At 55.5% G+C, this 26042-nt stretch overlaps 1 protein-coding gene across 1 annotated transcript in view; it reads right to left on the reverse strand.

Annotated features, from left to right (window-relative positions):
• Positions 1–202: 202 nt before the first annotated feature.
• Positions 203–26042, reverse strand: part of HS1BP3 (HCLS1 binding protein 3) — a 34083-nt gene continuing 8243 nt past the window's right edge. The window contains exons 3-7 of the mRNA XM_003908323.4: positions 24298–24505; positions 21760–21976; positions 8109–8269; positions 6281–6416; positions 203–1621 (exon numbers count right to left, since the gene is read on the reverse strand). Of these exons, the coding sequence (XP_003908372.2) occupies positions 1363–1621; positions 6281–6416; positions 8109–8269; positions 21760–21976; positions 24298–24505 (981 nt within the window). The 3' untranslated portion in view covers positions 203–1362. The remainder of the gene's footprint in view (positions 1622–6280; positions 6417–8108; positions 8270–21759; positions 21977–24297; positions 24506–26042) is intronic.

Genomic DNA, 26042 nt, shown 5'->3' on the forward strand with positions numbered 1-26042 from the left:
GGGGCTCCCTCAGGGCTGGCTTTGGTGTCTATCAGAAAAGGGTCTGGGGTCCTAGTTCCACCCGCCCAATGCTTCTGCCAGGCAGGACAGGGCCAAGGAACAATAGTGGTTGCATTTCATTTAAAACTACTGTTTCATTAAAAAGCAAAACAAAACAAAAGAAAAAACTGGCTCTGAACATGAAGAATTATAACCAAGAAAGACAGCTTGACATTTTTTGCTTTATTATGATGATTCACTGAGAATCCAAAGCACTGTGTGGTGCCCAGACCTGTGTGCCAGGGCTCTGGGGGTCGGGAGAAGTCTAAGGCACGGGCCCTGCCCTGGCACATGGCTGCTTCTCCCTGGGAAGGCAGCTCCACTGGTGAAAGGCCACTGACCAAGTCCAGACCCTGAGGATGGCGAAGGCCTCGGGACAGAAGCCTGAGAGCATCACGCCCCACTGGCAGTGGGAGGCAGTGCAGGCTGGGAGCCCTGCCCAGGCTCCAGGCTGAGCTGTGGGGAATGCTATGACCCAGTTTGTGAGAGCTGCAATGACGAACGTTGGCTCTGTGCCCAGAGGCCCAAGAAGGCCATGGACTGGGCTGCCCTTTCCTGGGAAAGGAGGAGGGAGGAAGAACTGGGGCCTGGCAGGGCCGTTTGCACCCTGGAGAGGCAGGGCTGGGCCTCACTTCTCCCTTTAGAGCTCGTATCAAGAGGAGGCTCAGGGGAGACTTGCATCAGAACACTCCAGACAGCTGATCTCCCCCTCATCATCCCTCTCCTGGGAGACCCACAGACCCTGCGGGCCCCTGGCAGCCACGAGGAGCAGAGACCCTGGAGTAATTTGGCTTGGGGACCACCCCGCCACCAGGCCCAGGCCAGTCAGTCACCCAGGCTGCTGCTTAGGGTAGGGGAAGGGGAGGATGCTGATCACTCCTTCTTACTATGCAAACAGAGGCAGAGGAGGGCTAGAGGCCCAGTCCCAGTTTGTGTCTGTGCTGGGACAGGCAGAACCCAAGGGCATGAAGCTCCCCTGCCCCATGTGACACCTCGCTGGGGCCCCATATGTCTTGCTTCATCCTTGGGGCTGGGCTCCTGGTTGGCAAGGCACACCCTCCCTCCCCTCCATGTCCATGGGGAGTAAGACAAGCTGGGCTCCGGTTCCTAGGGTGAGAGCCACTCCCACAGCCTGCAGGGTTCTACTTTGGCCCCACAGCCCAGGAGAAAATGGAACCATGTAGTTCGGGGTGCTGTGACCCAGGCTTCCACCTGGCCTCCCTCGGGGGTGGGGAGGTTCTGACCCTGCAGGGCACAGTCCCCTCCCTTCACACAGATGTCCCCACAGACAGGCCTGCTGGGCCAGGGGCCAGCACGGAAGCGTCAGAAGAGGCTGGGGGCCGCCTGGGGCGGCGTATCGTGGTCCCGGATGTACTGCAAGATGTCCATCTCGTCCATGGCTTGGATCTGCTCCTGCGGCTTCTGCTGCCCAGCCACAGCTTCAGCCAGGCCCGCTTTGCGGGGAACAGCTGGTTTTCTGGGTATCGCCGGCTTAGCTGCCACTGGTGGCTTGGGCTTAGGCTGGGGCTTGGGTTTGGGCTCAGCCCCCAGGTTCAGAATCTGGTCCAAGTCCTCTTCAACTCTAGGGAACCACAGGGAGGAACCCTGAGCATGACACTGCTACCCCGTGACAGGAACAAGACCCCAGGCAATGCCACTGCCCTCAGGGGCCTGGGCAGCTGCAGGGAGCCCAGCCTGGGCCAGGTCAAGGCCCCGCCCTGCCCCGCCCCACCCCATTCCGCTCTGGCCCCTCCACCCATCCTGCCCAGAGGAGACACGAAGGCCAGGGCTCTCCTTCCCTCCCACCCACAGCAAAGCAGGCACAGGGCAGGCCCCACGCAGCCTCCTGGGAGTTGGTCTTCAGGTGACCCCACTTGACACATGCTGGCTTCTGTAGGGGGCTTTCCCTCCAATCGCTTCAGAAATAACCACCAGCTACCATGTACAGGGTTCCCGCTCTGTGCCGAGCACTTCAGACACCTTATCATATTTCATCCTCAAAACACCACTCTGGGGAGGCACGTCTGTGTTTCCATCCTGCAGATGAGGACACTGGAGTCCCAGGAGGCCGAGTGGCCCCGAGGGGATGGTATGTGACAGTGCCTTTGTTGGGAGGAACAGGACATCGGCCCTCAGAAGCTGAGCCCTCATCCAAAGCAAGTTCAACCAGAGAAAGAATAACCAGGGGCACTGAGCCACGGTGGCGCAGGGTTGGCCCGCCCACAGTGGGCCTCTGTGGGCCACATGGGTGCTAGACAGAGCCCAGCGAGAGCTGAGGATGGCCTTGGCCAGGGCCCACCAAGACTCTGTCATGACCCCAGACCTCTGATCTCCCACTGGTGGGTGGGAAAAAAGCCTCGGCAGTGTTACAGTCACTCAGGACCATCCCTGGGTACTGAGGGTAAGAAAGAAGCCAGGCCCCTGATTCTCCAGAACCTGATTTCTGGAGACGGATGCACAGTGGAAGACTCATTCAATCCATTCCATCCACTCAGCCCTGTGCTGAACACCCGTGATGGCCAGACATTCCCACGTTCATCAACCCATTTAATAGTCTCCACACACTGTGTGTGCACAGAGATTAGCCCTGTTCCACAGATGAGAAAACTGAGGTGGAGAGAGGCAAAGGGCCTTGCCCTGAGACCCACAGCTAGTGTGAGGATGAACAGGACTTGGCCTGCCTGTGGCTGGTTCTCTGGGGTGCGTTCCCCTGCCGGGGGCACCCGGACTCCAGTGTCAGGGCGAGGTTTCCCCTTGTGCTAACAGGCATCTCTACGTCTATCGCTCAGTCATGCTGGAGTCCGGTGAGGGAAGGCACAGGTACTGAAGGCAGCAGACCTGGAGCACCCACTTGGTCTCTACAAGCTTCAGCTTCCTCATCTACAAGCAGGAGTAACAGTGTCACTGGCACTGCTGCACAGAACTGCGCACAGAAGCACAGCACTGCGGGTGGAGAACTGGCTTCTGTTCCTCACCCTGCAACTCCTCCATCAGGTGGCTTCAGGCCACTCCTTCTCCCTGGTCCTCAGTCTCTTCTATAAAGTGGGATTGTACTTGCTCTACCACCCTCACAGGGATTCTTACAAGGATCAAATAAGACAACACAAGGAAAGTAGTTTCCAAATGTACAGGAAGGCTGTATGTACTGATGTCTACCGACAGCAGGGACTGAGCAAGTGGGCATAAGACACAGAAAAGCAGCGCCTCTCTCTACAATGGGGACACCCCCAGGCCAGTCAGGCAGGGGCCACGCAATTGCAAAGGCCTGGAAAGAAGGTGTTGAAGTCCAGAGAAGGGAGTGAGCCCTTGGGCCAGAGCAGGCTGGGAAGGCCTCCTGGGAAGGTGGGCCTTTTCAGAAGGGTGAGCCTGGCATGAATAGGGGAGAGAGTCCTGGAGAAGGGAGCAGAGAGCAGAGGTCTGGAGGTGGGAATGAGAATGAACAGGAAGAACCAGGCAGGCTCATGAGCAGCGGCTTCCTGCCCTGGGGCAAGGCCGGGCAGGGATGGGGACAGAGAGGAGATACCTTTGATCAGGACAACTCCTGGCACTACCAGAGAGCCTGTGTGAGTCTGGAGGTGCCCAGCACAGCACCCCCGGGGTGGATGCCTGCCTGCAGCCGGCTGTGGAAGGAGCTCCGGACACCCTGCCTGCTTCCTGGGTCAACCTCTTGTGATGGGGCACAAACCCCAGAGAGAATTCAGAGTCTGTTTGGTCGGCAGAGAAATGAATAAAAGGTGTCCTTCTTGAACAAACCCAGAGGGACTGGCCCAAGCCGGGCCTTCATAGAGAGATCAGTTGTCTTGGGGTAGAGGCGATTTCAGGAGGTATCACTCATGGCCGGGCTGCTCCTGGCCACCTCAGGTCAGACGTGCCGGAGCTCCCTCCAAGTGGCGGCCCTTCCTTGATTCCCCCGGGGCAGGTGCCAGCTCCACTGGCATGATGCAGCCGCCATTGAAGGCTGAGGGGACCTGGGAAAAGCTCAATAGGACTGAATTATCCTCAAATAGGGGCCCTTTGGAAAACAAAGCCGCCGCTAGAAGCTTATGTCAGATTTCAGGATTATCCTGCTTGGCAAAGCAGTGACTCTTTGGAACTCATCAGCAGCTGGATTTGCTCCCAGGTGGGAGGTGTACATGGGTGGGCAGCCACGGTGGGAGGCGGCATAGCTGCTCTTGGGACACAGGTGGCTGCAAGGCACCCCTTTTCCTAGTACCCTATTTCTGAGTCATGACTAGGACTAGCTCTCACTAGCTCCCTTCTCTTCCGGGCCCAGCTGGTGTGAGGTCAACCAGAGAGGGGTAAGGGAGCTCTAAGACCCTGGCCCCATTCCGTCTCCCAGGGTCCCTGCAGAAGACAAGACTCACCTAAACATCTAGACTAGAGGCCCTGCCCTGGTGTGGCTGCACAGCCAGAAAGAACAAAGGCTTCTCAGTCTCAACGCGCTCAGTGTATACCCCACGCTGCCTCACGGCTGTCACGGCTGAAGCTAGTGACAGAATGAACGAAGGGGTGAAAGCATGAAGGAATGAATGACCATCAGAACGTTCTTTATTATGAGGAAGCCCAACTACTCCCTGGATAGTCACAGGGCAGACACAAAGAATGAATGCGGTTCCTGCTCTCAAGAAGCTAATCCCAGTGTTACAGCTCTTTTTGAATTTGCCAGAATTTTAAAAGAAGAAAAGCAGCTAATCCTTTCATTAGCAGGTGTCTGCTAAAGTGAAGGTGGGGGTGCGGGACCCACATTTTTTGAGCAGGGATTCCCCAAGCGCTCTGTGGGACGCTAAGGGGCACCACAGAGGGGAGGGCCCAGGGAGGAATGAGAATGTGAAGTGCCGTGTGGTGCTGGCTCGCGCACTACCAGCCCTGCTTCATATGGCATTTCCCCAATTCATCAGGCCACAGAGCCCCTTTGAAGGTAGCCTTTGACCACCACACTGTACCATGTTCCGCAGAACACAGGTTGGGAAGTAACGGATTTAGAATAAACTAGGCCAGAAAGGTCCCACGAGAACCCCACTGGGACACATGGACTCCTAGACACGCTCGGCCTGGCCCTGCCACTCCCCAGGCCGACTCTAGTATTCTATTTCCCTGTGCCTCGGTTTCCCTCTAATAAAATAACAATCCTGGTTTCCCCCAGCCTGCCGGGATGTCAGGAGTGAGGACACAGGATGAGAGTGAACAGATGCCAGGGGCCTTGGGGACATGTAAATACCAGAAGCCGACACGGTGACTCAGGCTTGGCGGGCACTTGGAGGGCTGTCTAATAGCCCGAGGCTGCTAATGAGGGGTAGAGATGACAGTCTCCAGGGCCTGCATGCCTTGGTGTCACATAAGCCGTTCCTGGAAAGAGGCGGCCTGGCTTCCTGTGAACCCCAGGTACAGTCCTGTGTCCTGGAGCGCGGAGGAGAAGCTGGAGACGTGCACAACACTGAGCCTGCTGAGAACGTGGCCAGTGGAGGTAAAGGCCTGGGGAGAACTGGGGGGCTGGGTGGGGAGGCAGATCACCCAGCCGAGTGCTCAGACAGTCCCTAATGAAGTGGAGAGGCCAGGGCAGAGCAGGGGCCTTAGCCAGGTGGCCTCCCACACTCGATTTCTTATAATATGGAGAAAATAGCATCTACTTTAGGGGGGCCGTCGTGAGGATTACATAGGAGAGCGCATAAGGAGTCTGGCTTACTGCATACACAGCAAGGACTCAGGAAATAGGAGCCATCTCAGGCACAGGTTCTGCCAATTGACTTCCATGTGACAGATGAGGCCTCATTCTCCCTTCCTTCTGTAAAAGCTGCTGACCGGGCCCTCCGGCAGAGAGGCCATCGCCAGGACACCTGCACTTTGCCCCCTCTCTGGGTGGGCTGCGTTCTGCCATGAGTCAGTTTAAGTTGTTCCCAAACCTGCTTGTGCCAGTTATACCTGCTCTTACAATTATATAATTTAATTATTCTTTACATAAATTGTTAAAATATGATTGTGAAAGAAAGACTGGTTGTGCACACAAAGTTCTCTCTTTCTGGAACTAGCTGAGCAGCCCTGGGCTGCAGATCCTCCCCCTGAAACCCCTTCGCTGCTTCTCACCCAATGTGCACCCACAGGTTTCTACTTTTCACAGGTCTGGGGTCCTCCCCTCAGAGGAGGCTGGGGCTGAGACCGGGCAATGCCCCCAGATAAGCTGGGCCCTTGGCTCTGTCCAGGACGTTCTCAGAGCTGGCCAAGTGCCCCTGGGGACAGGCGGTACCTGAACAGTTCCTTGGAGGCGTCCCTGTGGCCGAGGCGGGGCGTGGGCCCTCCACTCTCACAGGCGGCCGGCAGCAGGAGGGAGTCACCCAGGGGCACGGCCCCGCCGAGGTCAGGATCGTCAAACAGCTTCAGGGCTGTGGGAAGGCAGCAGCAGGGGCGTCAGAGGAAGCCCCGGCCCGTCCTCAGCCACCCAAGGTACAAGGTGGAGAAGGCCTGGCCCAGCCTCCTGGGGCACCCAGCAAGGGATAAGGCAGAAAATCAGAGAAGTGGACCAGGTAGGGGCAGGAGGAGGATGAGGACAAGAGCTCACAGAGGCCTGGGACAGCTGTCTGCCTTGGCCTCAGCCGCCTGGCACCTGTGCCAGAGTCAGCTGATGGCATCACTCCGGTTTCAGGTCCTCATGGGCTTCCTATTGCTCTTAGGAGGTTATAGCCTCTTGGGGTCACTGCGCCAGGCATCTCGCCATCCAGTCCAGCTGATCTCAGTGCAACCCCTCAACTGCACCTGGCCTTCAACAAGCATTTACTGAGTGCCACCCACCAGCATGGGCCGCTCTCTCTCTGCTGGGATGCCATGGCCACTCTCTGCTGGAGTGACATGGCCACTCTCTCTCTGCCGGGATGCCATGGCTGCCCTCTCTCTGCCAGGGTGCCATGACTGCCCTCTCTCTGCCGGGGTGCCATGGCCACTCTCTCTCTGCCGGGGTGCCATGGCCACTCTCTCTGCCGGGGTGCCATGGCTACTCTCTCTCTGTTGGGGTACCATGGCCACTCTCTGCTGGGGTGACATGGCCACTCTGCCAGGGTGCCATGGCCACTCTCTCTGCTGGGATGCCATGGCCACTCTCTCTCTGCCGGGGTGCCATGGCCGCTCTGTCTCTGCTGGGGTGCCATGACATGTGGCTGCTGCCTTCAGGAAGCCTGGGTGTCCTCCCCGCACCCTCTCACATGTGAACTGATCGGGGCTGCCCTTGGAGAATGCCGATCATGGCCGCTATACCTGGAGTCCCCTGCTTCCACAAGGCCAGCAAACTCCACTGACCTTCCAGGATCCAGCTCAAGGAGGGCCCCCGCCCCACCCCAGGAAGTCTTCCGGGGAGTCCTACAGGAATTGATGCCTCTGCTCAGCCTGTCATAACTGTTGCTGCTCTGTAACTGTCAGGTGATGACTTGCTTCCCCAGGGGCCCCTGAGGCCCTCAGGATAGGGACTAGGGACAGGGACTAGGTCTCACTCCTCAGCATGTCCTTGGGCCTGGCCCGCAGTGGGGGCTCACCAAGTATGGGCTGACTTAGTGGGTGGCATCAACTCCCCTCACTGGAGGATGACCTGGGCATGTGAGGAAAGGGACCCAGGGATGAGTGGAGATGTCCCAAGGCCGCTCGGTTTTCCCTCTGCCAACTCGGCACAGAGCCCTCCAGGGGAGTCCATGCAGGCGACACATTCCTATTAACTCCAAACCTACAGTCACACACGTGCCCCAGGCAGGCCCTATCACTTTCTACACAAACGGTGCCTGGAAGCCCAGGGCCCATATCTGCCCACAGATGTCATGGAAGCGCTTCTCGAAGCAGCACAGAAAACCACCCTCCTCTTCTGTGGGACGTTTACAGGAAACACACGGCCCGGGAATGGTCCAGGCTGTGGGGAACCAGGTATGAGGCTCAATTCCTCCAGCAGGAAAGCTCCCTCCAAAGCGGAGTCTATCTAACATCTAAATAGGACAGGGGAGATGAGTCCTGTTCATGCCGGGTGAGTCTACACCCTGTCTGGTGACGGTGCTGGGCACCGAGAGGACACCAGGAGCAGACCCTGGGGCTCTACTTACGGTCCACGGATGACACATCCTCCGAGGGGCCCTGCGGGAACTGCTTCCTGCCCAGGCCAAAGAGCCCCTGGTCAGGGTCCACCTCCTCATCAAAGATGGTGAGCCGGGGCGAGGGCTTGGCTTTCATGGCCACTTTGGGATGTTTCTTGGGCTTCTTGGAGCTGGAGAATCACAGACAAAGCACAAGGTGAGGATTTCCCACAAGTGTCCAGGTGGCCCGGTCACACCCACACAAGTGCTGGGCCCTGCAGCGGGGGTGGCTGGATGCCATGGGCCAGAAAAGACCAGGCCAGAGGGACCAGGGAAGGCCTGGAGAGGGCCACCAGAGCAGTCCAGGCAGGTGGAGCTGAAGTCTTTCTGAAATCTCTAACAGATGGTCACACGGCCATGGGAAGGACAGGTCCTCCATCCCAGGGGAGAAAAGCAGGCCAGCAAAGGTGGCTGGGGAGCAGGGTTCCTCAATGACAGAGTGGTAGGGCCCCTGCTACTGTGGGCAGCTGTGCCCTGTGTTCAAGAAATGACCACTGTCAGGAGGAGCAGGTGGCTGCCAGGACTGGACACCGGCTACCAGACAACCCCGGCTCTTAGATGTCTTCAGGCCCTGAGTCTGCCATGCAGTCACAGGCCAGAGATCGCGCTCCCATTCGGAAGGTGGAGATAGCTGCCTGGTCTCAGAGTCTCAGCACTTGGGGGCCAGGCTCAGAGAACCACACTCCACAGCCACTCAGAAATGAGGATGGACCTGGTCTGGAGCCACAAACCTCAGGGCTAGGACTCAGGAGGGCAGAAAGCAGCCTTGGTAAGCGCCTTATTGTTTCCTTTGCATGGTAAAACCACCATTGTTCTAGTTAACACTTGGGTTCTGCGGTGCAGCCCCCTTTCAGGAAGCCTCTCTGGGACTTGCCCACCTCCCCTACTCCGGCTCTGCCACCGCAGGTCCCATTACAGTGCACTTGGCTCTGCCAACCCAGGTCCCACTACAATGCACTTGCCGACTGGCTGAGGAGGTCCTGCTCTGGGCCAGACCCTGCTGTGAGAAACCTGGACAGGGAAGGATGGAAGCTTCTGGGGTGTGGGAGTACTTTAGTTTTGATCCAGGTGGTGGTTCCGGGCTGGATAAGTAAACATGCCTGGAGCTGAATGCTCAGGATCTGTGTCCATCACTGTATGATACTGCCAGGAAGGAAACACACCTGATTTTACTTTAATCACTTTAACAGGCATTCAACGCCTGCTGGTGATGCCTGTTAGCCATTTTAAGGTTCCTGAAAATTATGAGAATGTGCCCTTTACTGGAAACTGAAATTCCATGTGCCTGTCTCTCTGGCGGGCAGATCCACTGGACTGAGGTCACTATGTGAGGTCACCATCTGAGCTCATGTTGGTAACACTCTGCGGCAAAACTGCACCGAGGCTGGCCTACACAATGATACAGATTAACCAACGGCAGATAAAAATAGCAGAATGGCCCTGGGTGCTGGAAGGGGCAGGGCCCTCCAAGGTGACCATTCCCACAGTCCGGAGTCTGAGGTCTAGCAGAACCCCAGTCACCCAGCAGAGGCGAGGAGGAACTATGAAGGCCAGGAACGCTTCCTGCCAGAAGGCTGCAGGACGGAGCAACCTCTGAGCTCAGTGCCCAGTTCCAGGGGAAGGATCTCTGCAGGACTCCTTTGTTGAATGAGGAAACAGTGGTCCAGAGAAGCTGAGTGTCTGCCCAAGGCCACACAGTAGGGATGGGACAGGCAGCCTGGGTCTAGATTGAGGATGGTCATACTTGTGGTCCTATCCTCGTCCCCTCCAAATGTCCCATGAGGAAGGTGATATAGGATGGGGCAGGGACAACAGGATTGATCCTGCCGTTCTCTGGGGAGAAAGTGGCACGTTTCAAGGGTAGTGACGGGGAGCAGAGACGCAGTGGCACGGACTGCTCCAGGAAGGCCCATCTGCCTGGTCCTGTGCTTTCTCCACCCAGCCCAGGCCATGAGGCACCTCCTCTGCTGTGCACCACCCTCAGGCCCTGCCTGTGGCGCTGGAGGTGAGGTGGAGGGAGCCTGGATTCTCCACCCTAAGGGCAAGTGCTTTCCAGAAAGTGCTTCTGCTCCTCTGAGACCTGGAGGAGCCAGGACTCATCTGCTCAGACGTTCTCCCCTTTATTCTCACAAATCAGGCAGAGCCAGCTCGGCTCTCATGACTCCTAGGAAGTGGGTGCCAAACAGGGGCCATGGCCTCCTGGGGCAGACAGCAAAGCCGACCCCAGCCAAGACCCACTGAGTCGGAAACCCCAAGCAGGCCCAGGAGGCTGTGTTCAGTCTCCTGAGGAACTGCATGGTCAGCCAGGCTTGCAGCTGCTGTTCTGCCCGATGCTTCTCTCCACTTCATTCCCCATCTCCGCTGCCCTTTGTGTGGCTCTTACTCCTGGACCCAGCAGGCACTGCAGTGGGGAAGGGTGGAGAGCTGCCCCGGCCCCTACCCAGGTGGCAGCTCTCAGGGAGAGCAAGTCTGAGGCTGCTCTGCAGCCTCCCCCAGCAGCAGCTCCACACCACACCCTCCACTGTCCCCTCAGAAACAAGCAGGCCCTCCCTGGCTCCTGGGGATCAAACTTGCATTGTACCCAGCCACGGGCCCCTCGGGGCAGGGGAGCAAGAGGCTTTGCATTGACCAGAAATCAGAGGGCGCACAGAGGAAGAGAGCCATCTGAAGAACAAAGAAAGCGAGAGAACAGGCGCAAGGAGTTCTCTCTGGAGAAGCTGTGGTGCCCCTGCCTACGCCTGCACCCTGTCCTGACAGCACACAGGAGGCCTAACTTCCCTTCCATGTGAGTTTTCTCCTCCAACTGGATTCGGTCCTTGTTTCTCTCCCTAGAGACATGTTTGCCCTTTTGTTATCTTAAACTGAAATTAAGTAGATCTACAGCACATGCGGGAGGCTCAGGCATGGTCTGTACCCTACCCCACCCACCCTGTGCCGCCTGGGCTGCCTTCTTTACCTCCCCAGCTCTCCAGACCCATCTCCAGGGGAATCGAAGAAGCAGGAAAGATGGAGTTTTATGCCTAAAAGCCCCAGGGTCCTGTCCTGAGCGGCCCAAAACTTTCAGGCTCTGGGGACTTGGTAATGTGCCTGGTCCAGAACAGATGCCTTGATAAACTCTGGATGAGAGGATGGGCGATGGATGGAGGCGGGGAGGGATGGACAGGTGGAGGACAGGTAGGCAGGCAGCAGGCTGCCGGCACATCTCCATCTCAGGATTCTGTTAACCTATTCCCCAAGGCGGGAGGGCCAGGGAGGGAAGAGGGATAGGCTCCCAGCCCCAGTCTCAGACAGTGCCCTATGTGCGGAAGCCCCTCCTCCAAAGATCTCCTGACCGACTCCACTGGCCTTGCCACCAGGCCCTCAGCCACTCTATGAGCAACTCATTCCTTCTCTTGTGAGCACTTTTGATGGCCAGTACTCACTGAGAACCTCCCACCTGCAAGAACTGTGCTGGGGACGAGGGAACAAAGATGAGGACGAGCTGCCGCTGTCCCCAGAAGCTCATGGCAGAGCAGGGTCACATAGAAACTTAGCAACAATAGTAAACAAGGAGTTTACTATTGCTGCCAAAGAGATCATTATGGTCGGACAAGGTGGCTCACACCTATAATCCCAGTACTTTGGGAGGCTGAGGCGGGTGAATTTAAGAATAAAATATGAAAAGTACTTTAGTTTAAAGCAAAAAGTTTGCAGGAGGCCAGGAGTTCGAGACCAGCCTAGCAAAGATGATGAAATCTCATCTTTACTAAAAATACAAAAATTAGCCCAGCATGGTGGTGCATGCCTGTAATCCCAACTACTTGGGAGGCTGAGGCATGTGAATCACTTGAACCCAGGGGATGTGGGTTGCAGTGAGCTCAGATCACGCCACTGCACTCCAGCCTGGGCGACAAAGCAAGACTTTGTCTTGGGTGGGGGAAAAAAAAAGGAAACTGTTCATTAGCACACAGGGTGTTCCGCTCTGCCACGGCAGAGTATAGAGGACAGAACCAAGCCTGAGGGCTCAGGGAGGATGTGATGTGGAGACAGGAAGTGAACTTGGTGGAATGAGAGCTAAATGGCGTCTCGGGTACAGGACCTGCGAGTCACACTGTGAGGGTCTGCAGGGGGCATGACTAGGACATAACTGGGAACCTAGATTCCTCTTGGTGAAAAGGGACCCCTTAGGCTTGCAGCAGACGTAGTGCTGTGAGGGAACAGGCTGAGTCAGGTCTCTCCAGGCAAGCTTTGCTCATGGTCCATAGAAGAAGCGACCGGAGCCCGGACTCAGGGAGCAGTGGTGGTGCGAGGGGAAGACAGGCCGGGAAGAACTTCAGAGCTTATAAATCTGGACAGTTAAGGTGATCAGCTGGCAGAAGGGAATTGCCACTGATCTCAGTGAGGGGGTCAGTAATTCCATAGGAGAGGTGCGTCACTCAGCATCTGAGCCATTTCTTCACCGTTCTCCTAGCACAAACACCTCAGGGTTGTCATGAGCACGGAGTCGGGTCAGGTTGCACACATGTGCTATCACTCGGGGGCCCCCTCAATCCTCTCCTCCCTGGTCCTCCTCCTCCTCCATTCCTATATCAGCATCCACCCAGCCATCTGCAGGCACAGGGCCCGGCTCTGCAGTGCCTGCCCTCCAGCCCGCCCTCTGCGCTGACAGGAGACAAAGCCCCTCACTGACATGGAGGAAGGGTGTCTTCTTCTCCCTTCACTGGAAAGACAGTTGGTCATGATTAGAATCTTGTCACCAGGGATGGGGCAACAGGGGCTTCAAAGAGAGGTCTGCAGGGAATAGGACTGGAACTGCAGCTCCTGGCTTCCTGGTGAGCACGGGGGTCATCAGAACTAGTGCAGGCCATGAGGAACACCAAAACATGAGTTGGGCCCACAGAGGTTGCATGAGGTAGGTGGGGTGCTCCTGGATGGGTTGCAGGCATGTGCTGGTATGTTCTTGTTGCATACACATGTGTGCACAGACAGACACCCGCTTTCCTGCTGTGTGTTCCTGACAGCAGACAGACACGCAGACCAGGCCACGTTCTGCAGGCAGGCGTGCAGCATACGGGGTGAGAGGCGGCAGCTGCCATGGCTGACAGCTCCAACGCTCAGACAGGCTGAGCAGCAGCCCGGCTCCCTGTGGTTCAGGCAGTTCTGGTGACAGTGATTGACATATAAGAGCATCCACCACTGTGGCCACCCAGGGGGCCTGTGGCACCATTCCCGATGTGCCCACCCACGCGGCAGACCACCAATGGACACCAACTGCCCAGAACCAGGGTGTACATGTGTGGCAGAGGCATCTCCTAGACAAAGCCAGCTCAACTGGCTCTGAACAGAAGACTGCTGATCCTTCCACAACCGAGACACATGGACAGCATGAGTCTTCAAAGCCAGGGTGCAGCTGAACCAAATATGGAAATCCACCCTTTCCAATGATGCAAACTGCCTGCTTTAAACTAATGCACTTTTCATACTTTATTCTTAAATTCAGCTGTTTGGTGTCTTTTTGCTTTTTGGGTTTTTGTTTGTTTGTTTGAGACAGGGTCTCTCTCTGTCACCTAGGCTGGGGTGCACGGGCACGATCACGGCTCACCGCAGCCTCGACTTCCCAGGCTCAAGTGATCCTCTCACGTCGGCCACCCCAGTGGCCACACCATCACACCTGGCTAATTAAAAAAAATATTTTTTTGTTGAGATGGAGTCTCGCTATGTTGCCCAGGCTGATCTCAAGCTCCTGGGCTCAAGTGATCCTCCCGCCTTGGCCTCTCAAAGTCCTGGGATTATAGGCATGAGCCACTGTGCCTGGCTGGTTTTATTTTTGCAATGAGAAAATTCTCAGAGTCCCAGTAAACGGACTTCTGAAATTCTTGCCAGGACAATGTTATTTGCAACAGTAATGGGCTTCCATGCAGAAGCAATCACAGGAGTGAGAATCACCTGAGGACCAGCACTAACCCTGGGAGTCCAAGTCAGCCTCATTGGACAGGCCTGGATGGAAAAACGAGCAGAGTCACAAAAGCTGTGCTCCGAGCAGAGAGAAAAGCCCAGTGAAAACGGCAAGGTGTGCAGAGCCTGGCAGAGTGAAAGTGCCCAATAGCTAGGCAGCAGGTGCATGGAGGGTCTGTGGGGATGTTGGCCACCTCCAGCGGGGCCTGGGGAGATTCTGGCCTTTGCTGAGAGAGGAACAGTGGAGGGGGACGTAGGAGAACTTGTATAGGATCTGGACCAGTCACTCAACTTCCCCAACCATGTTTCCTTACTGGGGGTCAATGGGAAGAAGGAGGCAACTGACACAGAAATGCTTTGCAAGCTGCCAAGTGGGTCCTGTTTGCAAGTCAGCACAGGGCCGTGGCAGAGGCCTGAGGTCCCAGGAGCTGCCTGGTGATGTCTAGGCTCACTTATGCCTTCTACTCAGCAGACTTCACTCGGGGCCTTAAAAAGCAAACAGGGCCAGGCCAGGCACAGTGGCTTATGCCTGTAATCCCAGAACTTTGGGAAGCTGAGGCAGGAGGATCACTTGAGCCCAGGAGTTCAAGACCACCCTGGGCAACATAGTGAAACCTCACCTCTACAAAAAAATGGACAAAAGTAGCCAAGCATGGTAGTGTGTGCCTATAGTTCCAGCTATTTGAGATGCTGAGGTGGGAGGATCACTTAAGTCTGGGAGGTTGAGGCTATAGTTAGCTGAGATCACACACCACTGTACTCCAGCCTAGGTAAAAGAGTGAGACCCTATCTCAAAAAAAACAAAACAAAACCAAACAAAAAAAACTGGGGCCAGCCTGAGTGGTCACCATGAACGTTTACCATTTGCTATGGTCCCCAGAGTCACATTCCAAGGACCTGTTTCTCAACAGCCAGAGCCCATTTTCCAGGTCACTGAGCCCTATCTTGAGGGACCAGGACTCAGTGACAATCCCACCTGAGCTTGTGGGTGATGACATTTCTCCTTCTCTACAATGTGGCCAGAGACTGCCCCTCACCCATCCTTGCTCCAGCACCACCAGGGAACCACGTGGGTCCCAGCTGCAGGTCTCTGCAGCCCACGTTCTACAGCAAGTGCCAGTCTCCCCAAGAGTCTGAATACACAAAGGGACAATGGCCAGGCCACATGTAAAGGTGGAACTCTGACCCACAGCCTGCAGTAACCTGCCCAGGAAGCCAGACCACAGCCTCTGCAGCAATCAGCCCCCAAAGGCCAAGATTTGATCAATAACCGCCAACTTTCCTAAAATTTTCCCCATTTCCAGTTTAGTAGCACCATCCAAAGAAAGCCAAACATGCCCCACTTCCGCTCACAGAGAACAAAGGATGCCCCACTTCTTATTGGCTGCTTCTGGATTCCCCACGCCAACAACCTCCAATCAGCACGTATCTGAGCCTTCCCTTTCATCTGCTTCAAAGTGTCCCACTCTCCTGCCTCTTTGCATCTTTGCCAAATGCAGGTGATGGTGGCCGATACCTCCCTGGTCGCGGTAAGCTCTGAGCAAACAACCATTGTTGGTTCTCACGTGAGCACTCCTATGCCCCTGATCCATTCCAAATGGTGACACGACCAGCAGGCAGCTGCTGTCCTTGCAGTGGGGAATGCCTGTCACCCATGGCATCAAAAAACAAGAGCGAACAGGTGAGGGCTGAGAAGCACAGGTGTTGGACTGGGGACAAAGGGAAAAGTCCTGGGCCAGCAGTCAGGAGACCCCCAGCTCTTGCTCTCATGCCTTCCTGTGTGATCCTGGGAAGGTTCCTCAGTTGTCACAACAGAGCCTGGATCTGATCTGCAGTCCTCAGAGTGTAAAGACGCTGTCATCCTAAGAGTGTTGCTACTTGCCAGAACTTGCCACAACGGGTCCTGGGGGAGCGTGAGGCAGGAGAATCGCAAGTATGACCTCCCAGATTTCTCTCTCTCAAGGAACCAAGCAACCACTGAATCCCACTAAGGATTCAGATAAGCAGGCTCCTTCCGCCAGGGCCAGGGGCTGCCCCACCTCCAGAATCGCCTGCTCTAGGAAGCTGTAACAGGTGGCAGGTGTACTGGCGCTCCTGGAGGGAGGTAAAGTTATAGTATGCACATCACAGGGTCCTGATATTTGCATAACAACTATAGGAAGTGGAAAAGCTGCCTTTTCATATTTCAACTGTTATTTAAATACACAAAGACCTCTTTAGAGCAAAGTAAATCTAGAATAGTGATAACATTTTACAAAGGAACTTTCCTGTAGTGCTTCATCTCATTTTATCCTTTCAGCCACTGGGCCTCTACTTTACCCCCACTCTACAAAGAGACAGGCTCAGAGAAGTACAGCAACACACTCAGTGTCTACCAGCTAGTAAGTGGCAGAAAGGGGATTTAAACCTGGGACTGCCCATCTCTAACCCTGCTCTTGGAGTAGCCACACATCCTGGGGTTGTGTGGGGTTTCCAGCTGTCCCACGCACTGTCAAACCATACTCTAAGGGGCCCTCGCCTTCTGCAAAGCTGCCCAGGGCTACCCCAGGAAGTGGGGCTGAGGCTGGAGGGACAAAGATTCAGTCCTCACTTGTCCCAACCAGGGGAAATCCTACTTCAGCCTGTTTTATGTACTGGGATTCTGGATGATATTTCTCTTGAGCCAAAGGTTCTGCTACTGAATTTAAAAAGCAGAAACCACTGGTACATCTGTTGTTCCTAACAGCCCGTTTATTCAGGCAGGACTTTGTGCAACAATCTATTTTTTTGTTTGGTTGGTTTTTGCTTTGTTTTATCTTGTTTTTGAGACGGAGTCTCACTCAGTCGCCCAGGCTGGAGTGCAGTGGCATAATCTCAGCTCACTGCAACCTCCCCCTCCCGGGTTCAAGCAATTCTCCTGCCTCAGCCTCCCAAGTAGCTGGGATTACAGGCATGCCCTGCCACACCCAGTTAATTTTTGCATTTTTAGTAGAGACAGGGTTTCACTATGTTGGCCAGGCTGGTCTTGAACTCCTAATCTTAAGTAATCTGCCCACCTCGGCTGCTCAAAGTGCTGGGATTACGAGCATGAGCCACTGCGCCCTGCCAGGCAGTAATCTGGATGGGGAAATGCAGTTGGCATGCACACTGTGCTGCTGTGGTCACTGTGACAGCCTGGGTGGAATGCCACCTGCGTGATGCTGCAGGGCGGTTGTGGCATCTGCCTCCTCCTTTCCTTATGGCTTTGGGTCCCCAGCCAGGCCAGGGCTAAGTGCTGTACAGGTGCAGGGTGAGGTCAGGCCCAGCCATCCTGGCTCATGGCCCCCACATGAACCCCAGGATGGCACCGCAGAGAACTCCTCCAGCAGGTGGGCCAGCAGACGAGGGAAAGCCCAGCCTGAGCAGGAGGAGCTGGGGAGTAGTCAGTACCGGAAGTGCCTTCCGGACACGCCCTGTCCTCAGCCCACTGTGGACGGGGAATCGTGGTGATGGCTAACCTGCCGCTCTCCACACCTGTTTCCTTTCTGGCATTTCCAACACTTTACTGGAGTTTGGTTTCTGGGAATTCTCAAATAGGAGCTTGCAGAACCAACTCAAGAGCTTGTTAAAACACAGCTTCTGGGGGCCCTACCCAGATCTGAGGGGGGCCTGGAATCTCTCTCTCTCCCAAGCTTTCAGTGGCCCAGAATCCCTAGGTGGTCTCTGCTGCGCTGGTGGCATCAGGGGAGCCCTGGGTGCCCAGGCTCAGGCTGGAATGAATAAAGAGGTGCCAAGCCCTTGTGCAGTGGTCGGGATATTTGGCAAGAGGCACCCTTGGGGGAGCAGCTCCAGGGCACCTAAGGAGGTGGGGCTGAGGCCCTGCTGTCCCCACAGAGCTCCCCTCCACGGCTCACCTTAGGGGACCATCTTGCTGCTAAATCTTGGGTTAGCGAATCTGGGAGCACCTGGTAATGTGCCAGCATTCAAAACCACAGAATCATCCCAGAGAAGTGATTTCATCCAAATATGGAGGGTAAGATATTATTTTTATACTAAAATACATGTGGTTGTTTTATGCAAGATGAAGCAAAATCCATATTAAAAAATTACCATAAAACACGGCCTTCCAGAGAAACATTCAGCTTCACCACGGAGGCCACAGCATGGAGACCCGGGTGTGGGCTCCCCCCATCCAAGGAGTCTGGGAAGCCCAGCCTCGCAGGCAGGTGCATTTGTTCATACAGGAGCCAGCCTGTCCCACCAGACGCTGCCAGTCCTCAGGGACCCAGGGCCTGCAGGGGGTCTCTGTGTGCCAAAGAAGAGATGGGAGGAGTGGGCCCTGGGGCGGGGGCAGGGCTTAGAAAAGCACAGGGGCACTCCCAACGAGGGGCTTCAGCCCTTGGAGAACCCTTTACTGGAATGGTACCCCAAAGTCCCCAGAAGCAGCTTCAGGGACCCTGCTGTGGGTGGGGCACATATATAGGGGAAGGCTCCATAGAATAAAAGCGTTGTATATGTAGAAGTTCCTCAAGTTATTGCCTATAATAGGAAAAACCTACAGAAAACCCCAGCATGTTCACAAGCAGGGGCCTGGCAATGCCACTTACAGCCCATCGAGCTGAGAAACCAGCAGAGGAAGGAGGGAGAGCGCAGCTATTGATCTGGAAGGACCTAGAACATGTAAACTGGAAAAAAGAAAATTCCAGAATGGCACATAAGACAATCTCATTTTGGCAGTAAGATGTGAATATTCAAAGATGCATTCAAAAATTCACAGGGAAAGGAATTTCATCTGTGTTTGCAATTTTTCTATACTAATTGCGTATTATTTGAGTCACAATGTAAAATGTTTCCCGCAGAGGATTTCCAGCATAAGGCAGAACTATTAGGGTAGAATGTCAATTTTCTCAGCACCGTGACATCTCTAAAATAGAAAGTTAAATACAAAACGGGGGCGACATGGAGCAGCAATCGGGACAGACCATAGGGTGAAAAAGCAGAGTACGAAAAGGCGCGTGCACTGTGCCTGCAGTTGCATGGATGGCGCTGGGACGGGGTCAGACGAGAGCCCCAGCAGAAGGGGAGAGCGGTGGTGTCGGGATGGGCCGAGGTGAGGGTTTTTTCTGTCTTTAAGCGCTCTCTAACGGTGTAATAACGCTCTCTTGTCCCTAACCAAAACCAGGTTTACAAGACAAAGAAAAGCCAGGCCGGCCTGGGCTCCGGCTTTGTGCTGGCGACTCCCACCCTCCCAGCAGCCCTGCAGTGGAGCAGCCCTTCAGCAGAGCAGCAGCGCCTCGCCGCGGCCACGGTGGGGAAGGACCGAGGCTGGTTGCAGGGAAATGGTGGCTGCTCCAGGAGCGCCCAGAGCTAAGTCCACACATGGGGCAGGGCAAGCTGGGAAACGGGGGCTGTTGCACTTGCACAGGAACCAAGGGCACGGGAGGGAGAGGGGTGCACAAATAGCCCCCTGAGAAGAACAGAAAGTCCCCCACCAAAGGGCAGGTGGGTGGCACCAAGAGAGATCAACAAGCCCAGCTGGGTGTCTGTGAAAGGCCGAGGTGGAAACCCAACTTCAAGGCACGGCTCTGCCACACACACGGCTCGGGCCAAGATCCTGCTGAACTCCTTTCTCGATTTTCCCATCTGTGAAAGGGGGATAATCCTGGGGCCTTGCCCACCTCCCAGGCTGATAAAGACTGGACTGGAGATGGTGTGGGGTCCTGGCTCTGCTATCTGCAGGCTGCAGGAACGTGGACGAACCACCTGACCCTGAATCTGAGTTTCCCACCACACAGAAGAGGCTGATGCCAGTGCAGGTCTCCAGGGCTCCGTTTCTTGACCTGTGCTCACAGTGGATCCTGAAAGCAGTTTGGTGAGTCATGACCTTTCCAAACATTGAAATAGAATAGAAAATATCCGAGTATGATACACTTAGTAAGGTTTTGTATGAGTTCTGGGAACTTTTGCTTCAGTTTTATGGGATGTTTATACATGTGTGTCCTGGGTCATAGCATATAATATAGTTTTTACTATGGGTTGTAGCAAGCAGTTTCAGAAATCCTGTCTTAACAGATATAATGAGATCATGTAGGCAAATGCTAACTTAGTTCCCCCAGCATTTCATAAACTCTCAAAAAATGTTACTTCTTATTTCTGCCAGAGGTGATAACACTGATTCACCAGCACCTTGTCACACGGGTCCTTAAAAAGCAAGCCCAGCAGAAGAGGGTCTTGAGCCAGCGGGATTACTCTTAGGTGCTAAGCTTTCCCAGGATTCAGGGGCGAGGACCCCAGAGTACAGAGCTGGGGAGGGGGCTGGCCCCCCCCAACCAAGGGGTCCCAGGACAGCTGACACATCTCCCCTGACAGTCTGCTAATGAAGTAAGTAGGAAGTTCAAGGCAGCACTTGCCAGCCCCAAAGAGCATTTTCCTACCCAAAAAAGGAGCCGCTCTGCTAAGTGTGTTCTTCTGCCAAAGGCTGGCACAGACAACCAAAGTCCATCTTGGTTTGGCACTACGTGTGGTTACTCAGAACAACAGAGAATGTGAGTTCAAACAAAGCCTCACCCTTACCAAAATAAAGCCCAAGAAAGGCCTGCAGGGTTGGGCCAGGCTGATAAGGAGTGACTATTACAGGCTTGTCCCCACATCACCCGCTACTCTGGCTGCCTCTCCCTCAGGGCCGCCAACCCCACTCAAGGACAAGGCCAGCCACGGAGGGCCAGGAGGGGTGACTGCAGGGCACTTACTGTGCCTAGGTGCTGCAGGACCCTGGCTCTGGGGCCTGTTTCTGCTGCAGCTCCCCGAGCGCTGTGCACCCTTTTCCAGTGTGAATCCTCACCCCTGGACGCTGGTCTCATGGCTACCCTGCAGCCCACCCTTCCATAACCCTCCCCACGAAGAAGGCCTTTCCAGAGTGGGCTGTGATTTTAGGACAGAATTCTGCATGCTGATGAAGCTGAATTTGCCTCTGCCTAGTTTCTACTGGGCTCTAATTCCTTTCTGGGGCAGGACCTACAAGAAAGGACTCACTCATCTGGCGTCTGAGGACTTCGGTAAACGGCTAAGAGACATTCGTTGTGGTAGAGAGCGGGGAGAACAGCACCCCTGGCCTGGTCTGATTCCATTGAAAGATGGGGCCATGATGATAGCTGATTGCTAAAGTTACATAACTCAGTTCATCTTCACAGGAGCCCTAAGAGGTTGGTACGACCACGAGCCCATTTTCACTGAAGAAAACCGAAGAAAAGAGATTGTAAATGGCCAGAGATCCATGGCTGGTGAACAGCCCTGTGTGGAGGCAGGGCCAAGGTGAATGCTCCTGCTATACAGATGATGCAGGCCCAGAGCTGCAGCTACCTCTGCGAGTTCTGCAGGTGGAAGGAGCACCCAGTCCTCCCACACTAGCCGGATAGGTCCGCAGCCTGCACTGCTGAGCTGTCACGGGGAGCCTCTGCCAAGCCTCAGTGCAGAGCCACAAGCGGAGGACATCCCGTGACCCAGGCAGGGAGGCGATACCTAAGCCCAGCCCCAGAGACACGGACACCACCAAGGGCACACAGAGAGCTGGTTCCCCCAAGCACACCAGGCTAAGGCCTCGTGGCCCAGATGCTTGTGAGGGGGCGACCTGGGATGCTCAGGGCTTTTCTCAGATTCCAGGGAAGGGGGATGTCATCTCCAGAAAGCCTGGAATACACCAAAGGGACCCTCTCGACAACGGGAGACCAACCGCATAATGCCCAGAGGGTCCAGCGCCTCCTCCTCCTCCAAGGATTCCTCAGCATCCTCGCCCTTCAGGCCCTGGATAGGAGGACCCTCTTCCGCCACTTGGTCTTGCTGCTCAAAAAAGTCGAAAGCCTCTTCATCATTCCCGGTCTGGCTGTCTGTGCCATCCAGGACAGAGGAATCTCTGCTGGTGAGCCCTGCAGCCCCTGGGGATCTGGTACCTGTGGAGGAAGACAGAAAAAATGGGACTTGGTAACCACCCCAGAGCCAGGGGAGGCATCTTGCCACACTGCACCCTCCCATGCCAGGATCTGAGGTCAAGGGCTTCCTGCAGCCTCCTGGGACCAAACTTGTCCCTCCTGGGACCTGAGCAGGAGGGAGAGTCTGGGTGGATAGAAGGTGACCTCCGTTTCGGGGGCAGCCAAGTGCCTGCTGCAGCCCCCCAAGGGCTGATGGGCACCAAGGAAGCCTGGAGTGAAGTGGTCACCAGTGAGAGCTTCAGAGCAAGACAGGGGCAGCGGTTCCTGAACCCAAGACCCAGAGCCTGTGTGCACAAGGATGGCCCCACCCTCCTCCTGGGTGAGCCATGGGATAAACCAGCCAGGGCACAGGGTGATTCAACAAGAACCAGTGCAGCCAGAACCGTTTACAGTCGGAGGCGCGGCAAGGGGCTCTGCAGATGGAGACCTGCTCCAAGAGTCTGGGCACCTGGACGGTGGACTGGATGGGTGCTCAGCGTAAGCATGTGGAAGATTCCAGAACAAACGGTGACCACTCCATTACAAACTGGCTTAGATCAGCGCTTCTCAAAGTGTGGTCTTCAGACAGAGAATGCCCCCTGTGTGACCACAATGAAGTAAGTACAGAAAGCGAGAGTAAGCATCCAGAAACTTCCATAGCATCCTGCCACCATCACAATACCCAAGCATGCTTTTGTATTTGTGAAAGTATCCATCTGTGACAGGCTGGGAATAAAAGAGCTAGCCCTTGCCACAGACAGTTTGAGAAGCGTGGGCTCAGACTATTTGTTCTTCTCTATCCCAGTGCTTACTGGGTAGTTTATCTTTAAAACAACTGACTTTTAATAAAATCACATTGTAGGTAAAGAACTTAAGTGTCTGGCATCCAGGATGCACTGAGTGATAATGATGATATTGTATTACGTGATGCTCTGTTATTTTACTTGGACAAATGTGAAAAGGCCATTAAAAATCTCCCAAACCTTCAATTTCATGTCATAAGCATCTTACATTTAAACATCACAAAGGCCCTATGAGAGAGATCCCAACTGTATGTCCATCTTGCAGATGAGCAAAGTGAGGCATAGAGCAGCTTGTTTCTATCCTGCCTCTCCACAAGAGAGGGCCTGGGACATCCTGAGCATCTCTCCCAGCTATGGCTGAACTGGAACCTCTCGGCACAGTCTACCCAGCCCCAGAGATAGGCAAGGAAGGAAGGGTTGTGACCTTGGAAGAAACAAGGGCAGAAGAGAACCCAGACCCGTGCGAGGGGCACCGACATGGCCACAGGACACCTGGGCTGTGCAGCTTGTCCAGTCCTAGGCCTGTGCATTCACCAGTTTTGCTTCTCTTCCCCACCTTTCGCTTTTAAAAATTTGTTTTATTTATGGTCAACTTTCTTTTGAAAACTTCCCTTCTGTCTTGTGGAACTAGGAGATCCACAGTAGCTGGGAAAGAGTTAAGCAGATGGATGTAAAGAGGGGAGAAGTCAAGGGGTGGGAGTCCAGCACCAGCCGTGGTGAGAACCTGCCCTGCCCTGGGGGCATCTGTGAGACGAGGGCCTACTTCTGGGTTGACAAGACTAACTGAGGAGTGGGGTAAAATGGTAGCCACCATTTACTTTGTGGTTGTCTCTGTTCTAAGCACTTTGCATGTGTTAGCTCAGTAACTTCTCATAACGACCTGTCAGCCCGGCTACTCCCACCTTACAGATGAGAAAACTGCGGAGAGAAGAGAGGGCTGGGACACCCATGGGAAGGGTCTGACGTCTCCACCACTGAGGGCAAGGGTGCTGGATCAATTCCTCAGCCTGGAGCTGTCCCCATGACTCTTTCTGTGGGGGCACAGGCGAGAGGCACATGTCCCCAGGGGCTGGTGACCAGCCTGGCTGTGAGAACACAGCTTTCCCGGGATACTGAAGGTCCCTAGGGCTGGCTGGCAGGAGGCAGAGGGGTGTGTGGGGTGTCTGTCAGGGGGTTGTATGTTGTGCATGGTCGGTTGGGGGGCATCGGGCAAGCTCTAGGAATGGGGCTGGCCAGGAAGACCATGGATGGGGGTCACACTATGGAGAATGCCCACTGTGTGAGCCCCCACCTGACACCCAGATGTTCAGGCCCTCAAGGGCAGGCCTCCTTCTGCCCACCATCCAGCCAAGGATGTCAGTGAGGCCGCCTGCCTCATCAGCCTGGCTGAAGCCTCCAGGCTGCAGAGGCAGCTGCGGACATGCTCCCACCGGGGCAGGGCAGCAGGGCCTAGTTCTGGGCGGGGCAGACCTGAGGGACATGGGGCAGAGCCTCGGGTACCTAAGAACTCTAGCAGCTCTGGGCTGCCTGCCAACTCGGCATCCTTGGAGACACAGCGCAGGATCTCATTGAACACGGCTCTCCTCTCCCGGATGTCAGACTCCCCAACAAACAGGACCTTCCTGGGGAGCGGGGGGAGGCTGGCTGCTGCATAACGACTGCTCAGTTTCTGGTAAAACTCCTCAATCTCGCTGTACTTTTTGGAGACCTGGAATGAGAGGAGCATGTGGTTTCTTGAGTGAAGAGTGGCAGGGAGTGCTCCTTTCTCACCCTGAACAGGGGTCCCCGAGGCCCGGCAGCCACAGGAAGCGTGCCAGGCACGCCCGTCTGCTGCCCCTCCGCCTGTCTCCCGGCCTCAGGCTCCAGTCCTTAACCCTCCTGGCCGATAGCAGATTCAAACATCTTAGTGGCTCAGAGGAAACATGCAATAATGGTGCCATTCTGGGCACTGTCACAGGTCCAGGTAAAAAGATTCGATACAGGGAGCCCTGCCTGGCCTGCAGGTGATCAGGGCCACTGAGTTCATTCCCAGCTTTCTGCGTATCAGGAGGGTGATCTCACCGGCTGGCAGGTCATCTTCCTGCAACACCGTGAATCACCTGTTCTCAGCACCGACCTCATTCTCCCGTGAACCAGCGCAGCCTTCAGCGGGCCAGCCCACACAAGCAGTGGAGACAGATATTTCCAAGGCTGATTCTCTGCCCCACGTCAGGCAGGACCTTCGCACGCAGGCACCCGAGTGAGACAGGCCAGGACTCTTGCTGTCGTCAGAAGGCGGCCTTGAACACCATCTGACTCAGAGAGGGCAGCACTGAGCTTCCCGTGGGGCCAGCGGGTGACTCCCGCCGCCTCCTCAGCCTCTCCCCACAGCTCCTGGGCAGCTAAGTCTTCGCTCCTCCACTCATGGAGCTCCTGCTGCATGTTTACTCTGTACACGGACACCCCAGCAGGCTCTCGGCCTCACAGTGGTTTCAGTCCATCACCATGTCTGTAACCCTGTGGGTGCTCAGCAAAGTCACCTGCTGTATACACACACCATCGGTCTGGCACCTACCCTCACTCCTAGCTCCTCTGTACTTTCCCCATAGACTGGGCCTGTCTACCCCGACTGAAGTGTGGATCACTCATTCTTATGCTCCCAGGCCCGGGCTGTGCCCACCGTGTGCCACTGGAGTGCTGGCGTGCAGGGGCTGTGGGCATCTGACGCCCTCTGGCTCGGGGGGATCCCTTGGTGCAGGGTGTGTCTGGAGCACACCCCTTGGCTCCAGCAACACCACCCAGAATGCCCAGCCTGCAAAGGGTCAAGATACCAGGAGGCAGCTGAGGGGACTTCAGAACCTCCAGTGGGGAGTCATCTGGAACAGGTGCTCCTTGCTGTTATCAGCACAAGAGCCTGGCTCCAGACTTTCCTGAAAACAGCCCTCAGGGAAACGCACGTGGACCCCTTCGCAGAGCGATTGCTATAACACGGGCTCCAACAGCAGCTGACTCCAGCCCCGCCCGCAGAGCAGGCCATGGTGGGGGCTGGGCGCCCTCTGCTGGCCCAACTGCTCCACTCAGGCTCAGACCACAGACCCAGCAAACTCAGGCTTCCGGAACCTCCATCTCCAGTGCACTGGCAGCGTGAGTACCCCGGAGCTGTAGGCCTGGGCTCCCACCCCACCCGGGGCCCACGTCCATCAGGGGTTCAGGCAGGGTTTCTCGGGTGGGCTCCTGCGCCAGCAACAACAGAAGGCCAAGTAAGA

Source organism: Papio anubis, chromosome 14 (assembly GCF_008728515.1).
Source record: "Papio anubis isolate 15944 chromosome 14, Panubis1.0, whole genome shotgun sequence".
NCBI classification, from domain to species: domain Eukaryota; kingdom Metazoa; phylum Chordata; class Mammalia; order Primates; family Cercopithecidae; genus Papio; species Papio anubis.